Source organism: Mobula hypostoma, chromosome 3, assembly GCF_963921235.1.
Source record: "Mobula hypostoma chromosome 3, sMobHyp1.1, whole genome shotgun sequence".
NCBI classification, from domain to species: Eukaryota; Metazoa; Chordata; class Chondrichthyes; order Myliobatiformes; family Myliobatidae; genus Mobula; species Mobula hypostoma.
The window spans coordinates 2,301,342-2,315,179 of NC_086099.1; the positions used below are offsets into that span (position 1 = coordinate 2,301,342).

Consider the following 13,838-nt stretch of genomic DNA (forward strand, 5'->3'; position numbering starts at 1 on the left):
CTGGAGGATGAACACATGGCTGAGGAACTGGTGTAGGGGGCAGGGTTTCAGATTTCAAGATCATTGGGACCTCTTCTGGGGTAGGTGGGACCTGTACAAGAGAGACGGGTTACACTTGAACTACAAGGGGACCAATATCCTTGCAGGGAGGTTTGTTAGTGCTATTGGGGAGGCTTTAAACTAGATTTGCAGGGGGATGGGAACCACAGTGCCAGAGCTGACAGTGTGGCTGGGGTGAAAATAAATGATGTTAAAAGTTCATGCTGCAATTTTTCACTATTTAAATAATAATCTGCTCTTTCATTTTTCCTTCCAAAGTGGATGACTTTGCATTTACCAACATTGTACTCCATCTGCCAGACCCTTGCCCACTCATTTAACCTATCTATATTTCTCTGCAGACTCTCCATACCTTCTGCACAATTTGCTTTTCCACTCAATTTAGCATCATCAGCAAACTTAGATACACTACACTCAGTCCCCTCTTCCAGATCGTTAATGTATATTGTGAACAGTTGTGGGCCCAGCACCGACCCCTGCAAAACACCACTCAGCACTGATTGCCAACCAGAGTAACACCCAAGTATCCCAAATCTCTGCTTTCTATTAGTTAATCAATCCTCTATCCATGCTAATACATCAACCCCAACTCTACGCATCCTTATCTTATGGATAAGGCTTTTATATACCACCTTATTAAACGCCTTCTGGAAATCCAAGTAAGTAACGTCTATCTCTTGGGTACCAGGGACAGCGATGTCTCTGATCGCGTGTACAGCATTCTGAAGTGGGAGGGTGATCAGCCAGATGTCATGGTACACATCGGTACCAATGACGTAGGAAGAAAGAGTGAGGAGGTCCTGGACAGTGAGTATAGAGAGCTTGGTAGGAAGTTGAGAAGCAGGACCTCGAGGGTGGTAATCTCAGGATTGCTACCTGTGCCATGTGCCAGTGAGGGTAGGAATAGGATGCTCTGGTGGATGAACAGGTGGCTGAGGAACTGGTGTAGGGGGCAGGGTTTCAGATTTCAGGATCATTGGGACCTCTTCTGGGGTAGGTGGGACCTGTACAAGAGAGACGGGTTACACTTGAACTACAAGGGGACCAATATCCTTGCAGGGAGGTTTGTTAGTGCTATTGGGGAGGCTTTAAACTAGATTTGCAGGGGGATGGGAACCAGAGTGCCAGAGTAGCCCTGGAGGACACCTACAGCTCTCGCTGCCTGAGGAAAGCTACAAGCATCTGTAAGGACAATACACACTCATGCAAATCATCTGTTTGAACTTCTTCCATCTGGCAGACGTTATAAGATTTTCTATGCCCGCACTTCTAGACTGAAAATTAGCTTTCTCCCCAGAGCTACAGTTGCTTTGAACCAATCGCTCAAGCATCATCCATAAATTTGTTCTATTGCTACTTTAATACTGGTATTATGGCTGTTCTGCATCTGAGTTGTGCTTTTGTACTGCTGGACGTTGCTTGTACTGGCTGGTTACTTGATTTTATTTATTGTTTATTTATTTTATTTGTTGTTTTATAGCATTGAGTACGAGAGTTGCAAACTCATTTTCGCTGTGTTGGTGCATGACAAATAGTACTGTGCAATGACAATAAAGCTATTTCATTTCAGATATTAGAGTGGGGGTGAAAATAAATGATGTTAAAAGTTCATGCAAAGTCACAAACAGAGGGGTTGTGTGTGGTGGTAATAATCTTCTGAAGTGTGTCTATTTCAATGCCAGGAGTATTGTGGGTCAGGCTGACAAGCTGAGGGTATGGATTGACACGTGGAATTACGACACTACAGCCATTAGTGAAACTTGGCTACAGGAGGGGCAGGACTGGCAGCTTAATGTTCCCGGGTTCCGATGTTTCAGACGTGATAGAGGCAAAGGAATGAAGGGTGGGGGGCAGGATGGCATTGCTAGTCAAGGAAAATGTTACAGCAGTGCTTAGGCAGGACAGATCAGAGGGCTTGTCTACCGAGGCCATATGGGTGGAGCTGAGAAACAAGAAAGGTATGACCACATTAATGGGGTTGTATTATAGACCACCCAGTAGGCAGCGAGAATTGAAGGAGCAAATCTGCAGAGAGATAGCAGACAACTGCAGAAAACATAAAGTTGTGATAGTAGGGGATTTTAATTTTCCACATATTGATTGTGACTCCCATACTGTCAAAGGTCTAGACGGGTTAGAGTTTGTAAAATGTGTTCAGAAAAGTTTTCTAAATCAATATATCAAGGTACCAACTTGAGAGGATGCAATATTAGATGATCTATTAGGATTGGGACAGATTGTTCTCTGGCGAGGATGTGATCGGTAAGTGGGAAGCCTTCAAAGGAGAAATTTTGAGAGTGCAGGGTTTGTATGTTCCTGTCAGGATTAATGGCAAAGTGAATAGATAAGGAACCTTGGTTCTCAAGGGGTATTGGAACTCTGATAAAGAAGAAAAGAGAGATGTATGACATGTATAGGAAACAGGGAGCAAATATGGTGCTTGAGGAGCATAAAAAGTGCAAAAAAATACTTAAGAAAGAAATCAGGAGGGCTGAAAGAAGACATGAGATTGCTTTGGCAGTCAAGGTGAAGAATAATCCAAAGGGCTTCTACAGGTACATTAAGAGCAAAAGGATTGTAAGGGATAAAATTGGTTCTCTTGAAGATCAGAGTGGTCGGCTATGTATGGAACCAAAAGAAATGGGGGAGATCTTAAATGGGTTTTTTGCGTCTGTATTTACTCAGGAAACTGGCATGAAGTCTATGGAATTAAGGGAAACAAGTAGTGAAGTCATGGGACCCATACAGATTGAAGAGGAGGAGGTGCTTGCTACCTTGAGGCAAATCAGAGTAGATAAATCCCTAGGACCTGACAGGGTATTCCCTCGGACCTTGAAGGAGACTTGTGTTGAAATTGCAGGGGCCCTGGCACATATATTTAAAATGTCGGTATCTATGGGTGAGGTGCTGGAGGGTTGGAGGGTAACTCATGTTGTTCTGTTATATAAAAAAGGCTCTAAAAGTAATCCGGGAAATTATAGGCTGGTAAGTTTGCCGTTGGTCAAACTTATATAAATTATTGGAAGGAGTACCAAGAGATAGGATCTACAAGTATTTGGATAGACAGGGACTTATTAGGGAGAGTAAACATGGCTTTGTGTGTGGTAGGTCATGTTTAACAAATCTATTAGAGTTTTTCGAGGAGGTTACCAGGAAAGTGGATGAAGGGAAGGCAGTGGATGTTGTCTACATGGACTTCAGTAAGGCCTTTGACAACGTCCCGCACGGGAGGTTAGTTAGGAAGATTCAGTCGCTAGGTATACATGGAGAGGTGGTAAATTGGATTAGACATTGGCTCAATGGAAGAAGCCAGAGAGTGGTAGTAGAAAATTGCTTCTCTGAGTGGAGGCCTGTGACTAGTGGTGTACCACAGGGATCAGTGCTGGGTCCATTGTTATTTATCATCTGTATCAAAGATCTGGATGATAATGTGGTAAGTTGGATCAGCAAATTTGCTGATGATACAAAGATTGGAGATGTAGTGGACAGTGAGGAAGGTTTTCAAAGCTTGCAGAGGGATTTGGACCAGCTGGAAAAATGGGATGAAAAATGCAGTTTAATACAGACAAGTGTGAGGTATTGCACTTTGGAAGGACAAACCAAGGTAGAGCATACAAGGTAAATGATAGGGCATTGAGCAGTCGAACAGAGGGATCTGGGAGTACAGATACAAAATTCCCTAAAAGTGGCGATACAGGTAGATAGGGTCGTAAAGAGAGCTTTTGGTACATTGGCCTTTATTAATCAAAGTATTGAGTATAAGAGCTGGAATGTTATGATGAGGTTGTATAAGGCATTGGTGAGGCCGAATCTGGAGTATTGTGTTCAGTTTTGGTCACCAAATTACAGGATGGATATAAATAAGGTTGAAAGAGTGCAGAGAAGGTTTACAAGGATGTTGCTGGGACTTGAGAAACTCAGTTACAGAGAAAGGTTGAATAGGTTGGGACTTTATACCCTGGAGTGTAGAAGAATGAGGGGAGATTTGATAGAGGTATATAAAATTATGATGGGTATAGATAGAGTGAATGCAAGCAGGATTTTTCCACTGAGGCAAGGGGAGAAAAAAACCAAAGGACATGGGTTAAGGGTGAGGGGGGAAAGTTTAAAGGGAATATTGGGGGGGCTTCTTCACACAGGGAGTGGTGGGAGTGTGGAATGAGCGGCCAGATGAAGTGGTAAATGTGGGCTCACTTTTAACATTTAAGAAAAACTTGGACAGGTACATGGATGGGAGGTGTATGGAGGGATATGGTCCAGGTGCAGGTCAGTGGGACTAGGCAGAAAAATGGTTCGGCACAGCCAAGAAGGGCCAAAAGGCCTGTTTCTGTGCTGTAATGTTTTATGTTCTATGAAAAAATAAGCATGAACCATTACATTTCACAATGTAATAATTTTACAGAACTGGTCAATGTTGCCCCCGATGTTGACTTGTACCCATTTTAGAGTAGATCTTATTTTCAAGCTTTCAAGTTTAGGAATGATTAGATTTAGGGATGCAGCATTGTAACAGGACATTCCATCCCAACAAGCCTGTGCTGCTCACTTACACTGATGTAGCCATTTAACTAACTAACCAATCTGGCTTTGGACTGCGGGAGAAACCCACGTGATCGTGGGGAGAGCATGCCAACCCTTTACGAAGAGCAGCAGAATTGAACGCCGATCACTGTACACTCACCACTACACTACTACCTTTGTGGCAATGAGAGTGTGATGTGGGAGTTCTTGACTTTGGGTAAATGATAACTTGTTTCTGTGGATCTGTTTCATAGGAAGCTGCACTGAGAACATATTACATTCCCGATAATCCTCAGGACTATGAACTTCAAATGTTGACCCAGGACTCCTCGTTTGATGACATCAACAGTAATGGAGGCCAGATGGACAATCGGAAGCTGCCAGTATTCCGGGACACTATACCTGAAGCATGGGTGTTGCGTGCAAAGCCAAATGCATCCAAAATAGTCCAAATTTATCCTGGATGGTTGAAGTAAGTTGTTTTCTTCAGTATGCAAAATGATAGGTCTGGTCAGCAGGTTGTGATTCTAAATTGGAGAAAAGACAATTTTTATGGTATCAGAAAGGATTTGGCAAGTGTGGATTGGGATGTGCTGTTTTCTGGCAAAGGTGTACCTGGTAAGTGGGAGGCCTTCAAAAGTGCAACAGGTTATGCTGTATGTATTTCATTTAGCAATTCTGTGCGAACAGTCTGTTTTGTTTTCAGCCTGTCTGGGTTATTACTGAAGGTAAGGGATGATGAAGAATGTGTATTATCTACTTAGGATGATGGAACTGGGGGGAGATTTTTCTGGTGAGGGACACTAAGGTCGGGCGTGGGGCTTTTGTTTGGTGGGAGAGGGAGAGAGAAGACGCTGGAGAGAACAGGTCGTAGGATTCGACCCGGAGTGGGATCGTGACTTGATGAAGCCAGGGGCTGAGATCGATTAAGGATCAGTGAATATGGTGAAACGTTGAGCTCCATTGGGCACACTTGACTGTTTAATTAAAATGGGACCTTTTCTTTTTGTTTTTCTTTACTAAACCTTCAGTTAAGATTCATAAATATAATTCCTTTAATCGTACGCAGTGTACCACCTGTCATTTCGTGGCACTAATTTGTAACAGGGTAGCAAATTACACAGCATCCACACAAACCAGGGTTTGGGTGGGAGAGCCGTCTCAATGTCATGAGTTTGGCAGGACCCCAGAGTGTCTTCTCTAGAATTACGCAGACACGGAAACCGGGGGCTTCACTTGGTTTTCATGAGATATAGAGGCTCTGGCTGAGAGATAAAGGGAGGCTCATTGCAAGTATAGGCAAGTAAGAATGAATAAGAAATGCAAGAGGACACTTAAGAAAGAAATCAGGAGGGCCAGAAAGAGGCATGAGTTGCCCAAGCAGACCAGGTGAAGGAGAATTCTAGAGATTCTACAGATAGGTTAAGAGTAAAAGGATTGCAAGGGACAAAATCGGTCTTCTGCAAGGTCAGAATGGTAATCCATGCGTAGAGCCAAAAGAGATGGGGGCGATCTTAAATGAATTTTTGCACCTGTATTTACTCAGGAGATGGACACAGAGTATACAGAAGTGAGACAAAGTAGCATCGACTTCATGGACCTTACACAAATTATAGAGGAGGAGGTGTTAGCAGACTGGAAGCAAATTAAGCTGGATAAATCCCAGGGCCTGAGAAGATGCTCCCTAGAACCCTAGGGGAGGCAGGTGCAGAAATTGCATGGGCCCTACCAGAGATATTTAAATCATCTTTAGTGTCAGATGAGCTTCTTAGAGGATTGGAGGATAGCTAATGTTGCTCTGCTCTTTAAGAAAGGCTGCAAAATTAAACCAAGAAATTGTAGGCCAGTGAGCCTGACATCAGCAGTTGGAAAGTTATTGGAAAGTATTCTAAGGGATTGGACTAACCAGGGTAGGTCTCACACAGTGAATCTTACACAGGTCATTGAGTACATTAGAAAAAAGGGATTTGAGAATACAGGTCCATAATCCATTGAAAGTTGCAGCACAGGTATATAGGGTTGTAAAGAAAGCTTTTGGCACATTGGCCTTCATAAATCAAAGTAGTTAGTACAGGATTTGGGGTGTTATTTCGAAGTTGTATAAGATGTTGGTGAAGCCTGATTCGGAGTATTGTGTGCAGTTTTGGTCACCCACGATCAGGAAAGATACAAACAAGACCATAGGACTTAAGAGCAGAATTAGGCCATTCAGCCCGTCGAGTCTGCTCCACCATTCTATCATGGCTGATCCCGGATCCCACTCAATCCCATAATTCTCGCCATATCCTTTGATGTCCTGACTGGTTAAGAAATGATCAAGTTCCACTTTGAATATACACAAGGACTTGCCCTCAAATGCACTCTGTGGCAGTATTCCAAAGATTCGCTAATCCCTGGCTTAAAAAAATCCTCCTTATCTCTGTTCTGAAAGTTTGACCCTAATTTTGAGGCTGTGCCCTCCAGTTTTGGGTACCTCACCATAGGAAACCCTCCTCACATCCACCTTATCGAGTGCTTTCAACATGCAGTAGATTTCAGTGAGATCCTCCCGCATTCTTCTAAATTCCAATATGTACAGGCTAAAAGATACCAAATGCTCCTCATATGTTAACCCATTCATTATTGAAATCATCCTCGTACATTCAGCCAGAGACTCATTCCTCCGAGATGCAGCACAGAGCGTCATAAGAAGTCATTCCTGCCTGTGGCCATCAAACTTTACAACTCCTCCCTTGGAGGGTCAGACACCCTGAGCCGATAGGCTGGTCCTGGATTTATTTCGTAATTTACTGGCATAATTTACATATTACTATTTAACTATTTATGGTTCTATTACTATTTATTATTTATGGTGCAACTGTAATGAAAACCAATTTCCCCTGGGATTAGTAAAGTATGACTATGTAAACCTCCTCTGGATTTTGTCCAGTGACAATGCATCCTTTCTGAGATAAGGGGCCCAAAGCTGCTGACAATACTCCTAGTGTGGCCTGACTAGTGTTTTATGAAGCCGTAACATTATCTTCTTGCTTTTATATTCTATTCCCTTTGAAAAAAATGCCAACATTTTATCTGTCTTTTTTAACCACAGACTCAACCTGTAAATTAACCTTCTGGGAGTCTTGCACCAGGACTCCCAAGACATTATTCCTGTGACCAAAGTGCATTATCATACATTTTCCAACGCTGTATGCCATCTGCCAATTTTTGCTCATGCTTCCAATTTGTTTAAGTCCTGCTGCAATCACATTGCTTCCTCAGCACTACCTACCCCTCCACCTATCTTTGTATCATCCACAAACTTTGCCACAAAGCCCTCAAATCCATTATATAATCATTCATAAACAATGTGAAAAGCAGCAGTCTCAATACCTGACGAACACCATTGGTCACCGGCAGCCAACCAGAAAAGTCCCCTTTTATTCCCACTCACTGCCTCCTGCCTGTCAGCTATTCCCCTATCCATGCCAGTATCTTTCCTGTAACACCATAGGATTTTATCCTGTTAAGCAGCCTTATGTGTGGCATCTTATCAAATGCCTTCTGAAAATCCAAGTAAATGACGTCCACTGCCTCTCCTTTGTCCACCCTGCTTATTACTTCCTCGAAGAACTCTTAACAGATTTGTCAGGCAAGATTTCCCTTTACAGAAACCATGCTGACTTGCACTTATTTTATCATTAGTCTTCAAGTATCTTGAAAACTCATCCTTAATAGATAGATAGATAGATAGATATACTTAATTAATCCTGAGGGAAATTTGGTTTCGTTACAGCCGCACCAACCAAGAATAGAGCGTAAATATAGCAATACAAAAAACCCCAACAATCAAACACCAACAAGCAAACTATGCCAGATGGAAAATAAGTCCAGGACCAGTCTATTGGCTCAGGGTGTCTGACCCTCCACAGGAGGAGCTGCACGCTGGATGGCCACAGGCAGGAACGACTTCCCGTGCTGCCCAGTGTTGTATCACGGTGGAATGTGGCCAAGTCCAACAGTAAAAAGTTCAATATCCAGTCTGCAAACACGTTCCTCGATCGTAATATACCCCGGATTGCACCATCCATTGTTAGCCAGAACAGTAAGCACCCAACTCCTTTACGCTTACCGCTATCAGCACCTTCCCAACCACTGAGGTTAGGCTAACTGGCCTATAATTTCCTTTCTTTTGCCTTCTCATATCCACCTTAAGACCTTTCAGTTTGCCTGGTACTTTTTCTTTTGTAATAGCAATGGCACTCACTCCTGCTCCCTGACACTCACTGACCTTTGGCACACTGCTAGTGTCTTCCACAGTGAAGACAGATGCAAGACAGACCCATTCAGTTATCTGCTGTTTCTTTGTCCTCCATTACTACCTCACCAGCATCATTTTTCAGTCATCAACCCTCACCTCCCTTTTACTCTTTTTATAACTGAAAAAACTTTTGGTATCTTTTAGAATGATTGGCTAGTCTGCCCTCATATTTCATCTTTTCCCTTCTAGTTGCCTTTTGTTGGATTTTAAAAGCTTCCAAATCATCTGACTTCCCACTCACTTTTGCTACCTTATATGCCCTTTCCTTGGCTTTTATGCAGTCCTTAACTTCCCTTGTCAGCCATGAATTGCCTACCCCTGCCAAATGAGAACAACAACTTCTGTTGGACATGTTTATCTTGCGCCTTGTGAACTGTTCCCAGAACTATAGCCATCTCTGCTTTGCCATCATCCCTGCCAGTATCCAAGTTCTGGGTCAGTCTGTACCTCTTGTCCCAGAGGCAGCAGGTGATTCCGATGGATAATCTTGAGAGGCCCATTCCCATTCTCTGGTTTCACCCGGAAAGCTAGTATGTTTGGCATCTGACTCTCCACGACAGAGGGCGTAGACGTCCAGTGGTCAGCCAGCTGATGCTTCCCAGGTAGCCCCAAAGTCTTTATGAGGACTCGGTCTCCCGGCAGGAGCTGGGAGAATCTCACCTTTTTATCATACCTCCTCTTATTTACTTGATTCTGCTGGGGAGCCGCGACCCCAGCTAATTCATAAGTCTTTTTCAGCTCTCTTCTCATATCAGACACATACTTAAGATAAATCTTCTGTGGTATGTCTTCCTCGCCAGTCCCAAAACAAAGGTCGATGGGCAACCTCACCTCGCGTCCAAATAATATGGCAAGTACCCGGTAGCTTCATTTCGTGTACAGTTGTAGCAGTGGACCAGATGTCCAGTATGTTGACTCCACTTGTTCTTTTTGCTGATCTCCAAGGTCCCGAGCATGTCTAGCAAGGTCCGATTAAACCCCTCAGGCTGGGGATCACCTTGCGGGTAATAAGGAGTAGTCCTCGACCTCTCGACTCCGAGCATGCTCAGTAACTCCTGTATGAGCCTACTCTCGAAATTCCGTCCCTGGGAAGGCCATAATAAATGAAATACTTCTCCCTCAGCTACAGAAGCCTGAAGACACACAGTTAGTGATTCAGGAACAGCTTCTTCCCTCTGTCATCCGATTCATAAATGGACATTGAAGCTTTGGACACTACCTCACTTTATTTTAATATACTGTTTTTGCACATTTTTCTTAATCTATTCAATATACGTATACCGTAGTTGATTTACTTGTCTATTTATTATTTTTATTTTATTTATTAATATTTTTTCTCTGCTATATTATGTATTGCATTGAACTGCTGCAGCTAAGCTAACACATTCCACGTCACATGCCGGTGATAATAAACCTGATTCTGATTCATTAGCACTTTGGCCACCGTGGACACCCTCTGGTCCTTGGTAGGGAAAGCTTGCGCATATCTGGTGTAGTGATCCATGATGACTGAGACATGCTGGCATCTGGCTCTATTGACAGGAGATCCATAGACACCAGGTCAAGTGGCCCTGCACTCTGCAAGTGGGACAACTGAGCGGCCCTTACAGGCAGCGTCTTCCTCCGTATACATCAAATGCACTTGCAGTATTCTTCGACCTCTGGCGTCATTCGAGGCCAGTAGAACTTCGAATCCATAGGTCTTGTCACCACCCCAAATGTCCAGAATCATCATGAGGTGACTTCAACACAATCCCCCAATACTTCTCAGGCAGAACCAGCTGGGAACGCCGAGGTCGGTTCGGAGGTGATGTGACCCAGTATAGGATCTGGTTCCTCAGCTCCAACGTGGGCCATTCTCTCAGTAATGGAGGCACCGCAGCGTGTTTCGTCTTCTCTGCCTGAGACATGTCTCTCTTTTCGACCACTGACCAAATGGTACCGATGCCCGGGACATCTCACTGAGCGGCTGCCACTTCCCCAGGACCCAATTCAGGTAACTAGTTTGTCTTCAGAGCAGTCAGGTTACAGTAAACTTGTGGAATGGCGTCATCAGAAGCTCCCAGTTGATCCACTGCTCGATCTTGCCCTTGCTTTCCATCTGCCTTCACCATGATGGCAAACTGACACATGGCCTTCACCCCCGCGACAGGAACGCTCTCCCACTCCTCATCCCTGACCAGTTCTTCATGCGCACGTCGGGACAAATCATCGGCATCAATGTTCCTACTTCCCGGCCGGTACTTCAGGCTGAAATCAGAGGCAGACAACGCCGCCAACCACCGATGGCCTGTGGCAATTTCGCCGAGGTCAGGATACAAGTTAGGGGATTGTTGTCCACCCTCACCGCAAACTTGGCACCATAGAGGTAGTCACTCAGCTTATCCACCACAGCCTATTTCAATGCCAGAAACTCCAATTTGTGCATGGGATAGTTTTTATCAGAGGGTGACAGACTCCGGCTGACAAACGCAACAGGTCTGGTTATGCACTTTGGCAGAAGAAATAAACGGGCAGACTATTATTTAAATGGGGAGAGAATTCAAAGTTCTGAGATGCAACGGGACTTGGGAGTCCTCGTACAGGATACCCTTAAGGTTAACCTCCAGGTTGAGTCGGTGGTGAAGAAGGCGAATGCAATGTTGGCATTCATTTCTAGAGGAATAGAGTATAGGAGCAGGGATGTGATGTTGAGGCTCTATAAGGCGCTGGTGAGACCTCACTTGGAGTACTGTGGGCAGTTTTGATCTCCTTATTTAAGAAAGGATGTGCTGACTTTGGAGAGGGTACAGAGAAAATTCACTAGAATGATTCTGGGAATGAGAGGGTTAACGTATGAGGAACGTTTGTCCGCTCTAGGACTGTATTCCTTGGAGTTTAGAAGAATGAGAGGAGACCTCATAGAAACATTTCGAATGTTTAAAGGCATGGACAGAGTGGATATGGCAAAGTTGTTTCCCATGATGGGGGAGTCTAATACGAGAGGGCATGACTTAAGGATTGAAGGGTGCCCATTCAGAACAGAAATGCGAAGAAATTTTTTTAGTCAGAGGGTGGTGAATCTATGGAATTTGTTGCCACGGGCAGCAGTTGAGGCCAAGTCATTGGGTGTATTTACGGCAGAGACTGATAGGTATCTGAGTAGCCAGGGCATCAAAGGTGATGGTGAGAAGATGGGGGAGTGGGACTAAATGGGAGAATGGATCAGCTCATGATAAAATGGTGGAGCAGACTCGATGGGTCGAATGGCCGACTTCTGCTCCTTTGTCTTATGGTCTTACGGTCTCAACCCTGTGCCCTGATCCTGATACAGGACACCCCCAACCCCTCTCTGCTGGCATCTGTATGCAGTAAATACGACAATCAGGGGTCTGCGAAAGCCAGCACAGGCGCCTGGGTCAGCATCTCCTTCAGCGACTGAAAGGCCTCTTCACATTTTGCATCCCACCTTGGTCCAAAAGGCTCTGAAGGGCTAAGATACTCTTTACCCTCCTCTCCTTTTGTCCTCCTCCCTTTCTTCCCCAAAGAAGGGTAACCACACAGAAGCTGATTCAACGGGTGACTTAGTTTCATGTTGCCCCTCATGAACCTCTGATAGTAACCACAGAACTCAAGGAACGAGCACAAAGCGCTCACAGTCTGGGGCCTTGGTCATGTGGTCTCCGCCTCTATCTTAGACTGATCTGTAACTACTCCATCCCGTGAGACTATGTGCCCAACATAGCTGACAGATGCCTTGCAGAACTGGCACTTGTCCAGGGAAAGTTTTAACCCTTAAGCTTTCAGGCGGCCCAGCGCCTTCGGCATCCTCGCTTCATGTTCCTCCAAGGTGGACCAGAGCACTATGAGGTCATCCAGGTACACCAACACCTCAAGCAAGTTCATATCCCCCACCGTTTTCTCCATGAACCGCTGGAAGGTTTCAGGAGCTCCGATATGCCCTGGGGCATTCTTTCGAACTGGAAGAATCCCAGTGGACATATAAATGCCGTCTTCTCTTTGTCAGCCTCACTCATGGGGATCTGGTAATATCTACTCCTCAAGTCCAGCATACTGAACCAGTTCACACCACTCAGACAGGCCAATGTGTATTCGATCCTTTGGACCGTATACTGGTCAGGGACAGTACACCTGTTCAGATCCTATATTCACACATATCCATACCTTCCCATTCTTCTTCCTGGTCATGTCAGTACCTCCAGTTGAACTCTGTCATTTTGTGTGTTTCCCCCTAGCTGTCAGTCTATGGTTTTGTATGGCTATGTGCTCCTGTCCCCACTCCTGCTCTACTCCAGGCCCCTGTATTACTGAGTACTCCGTCTCTCATGTTTCTCATTATTACCTGTATTGCTGCCACCTGTGTCTCATTGTGCTCCACCTATCATCTGCCTCTCTGTTTATTGCTCAGTGTATTTCAGTCCTGTGTTTTCACCTGTTTGTTGTCAGATTGTGCCAGTGAATTTTCCTTAGTCTTTCCAGCATTTGTATCTGAACTCTGTCCGTCTGAACATCGACTCTGCCTGTTTCCCGAATCTGGTTTTTGGATTTCTCTGGATGTTTTGATCTCTGTCTGAACTTTGACACTGACTTTGTTTGCACCTCGGGATTTGTTACTCGTTTAATATCACTGTGTGCACAGTACTGGATCTGCGATTGGATCCCTGCTCCAGCGTCCTGACAGGCCACTTCTGCTGGGGACACATAGGAACTTCTGGTCTCACTGATGATCCCAGCTTCCTTCATCTTACTTAAGTGCTGCTGAATATCTTCCACATCTGCAGGGGCCAGTCGCCACGACCTCTCTTGGAACGGGCTGTCCTCGGTCACCCGGATAGGATGGTGAGTGCTCTTGGAACAAATCACATCAAACTCATCAGTGGAAAAGACACCTTCCAGCTTCAACATCTTCTCTACCAACCTGCTTTTCCAACCCACAGGAACCGGGGAGTCCCCGAAG

At 44.7% G+C, this 13,838-nt stretch overlaps 1 protein-coding gene across 1 annotated transcript in view; it reads left to right on the top strand.

The window, feature by feature from the left end:
* The window catches only part of LOC134343814 (diacylglycerol kinase theta-like), a 231,988-nt gene that overhangs the window by 104,612 nt on the left and 113,538 nt on the right, over positions 1-13,838 (top strand). The window contains exon 9 of the mRNA XM_063042563.1: positions 4,836-5,053. Coding sequence (XP_062898633.1) covers positions 4,836-5,053 — 218 coding nt within the window. The remainder of the gene's footprint in view (positions 1-4,835; positions 5,054-13,838) is intronic.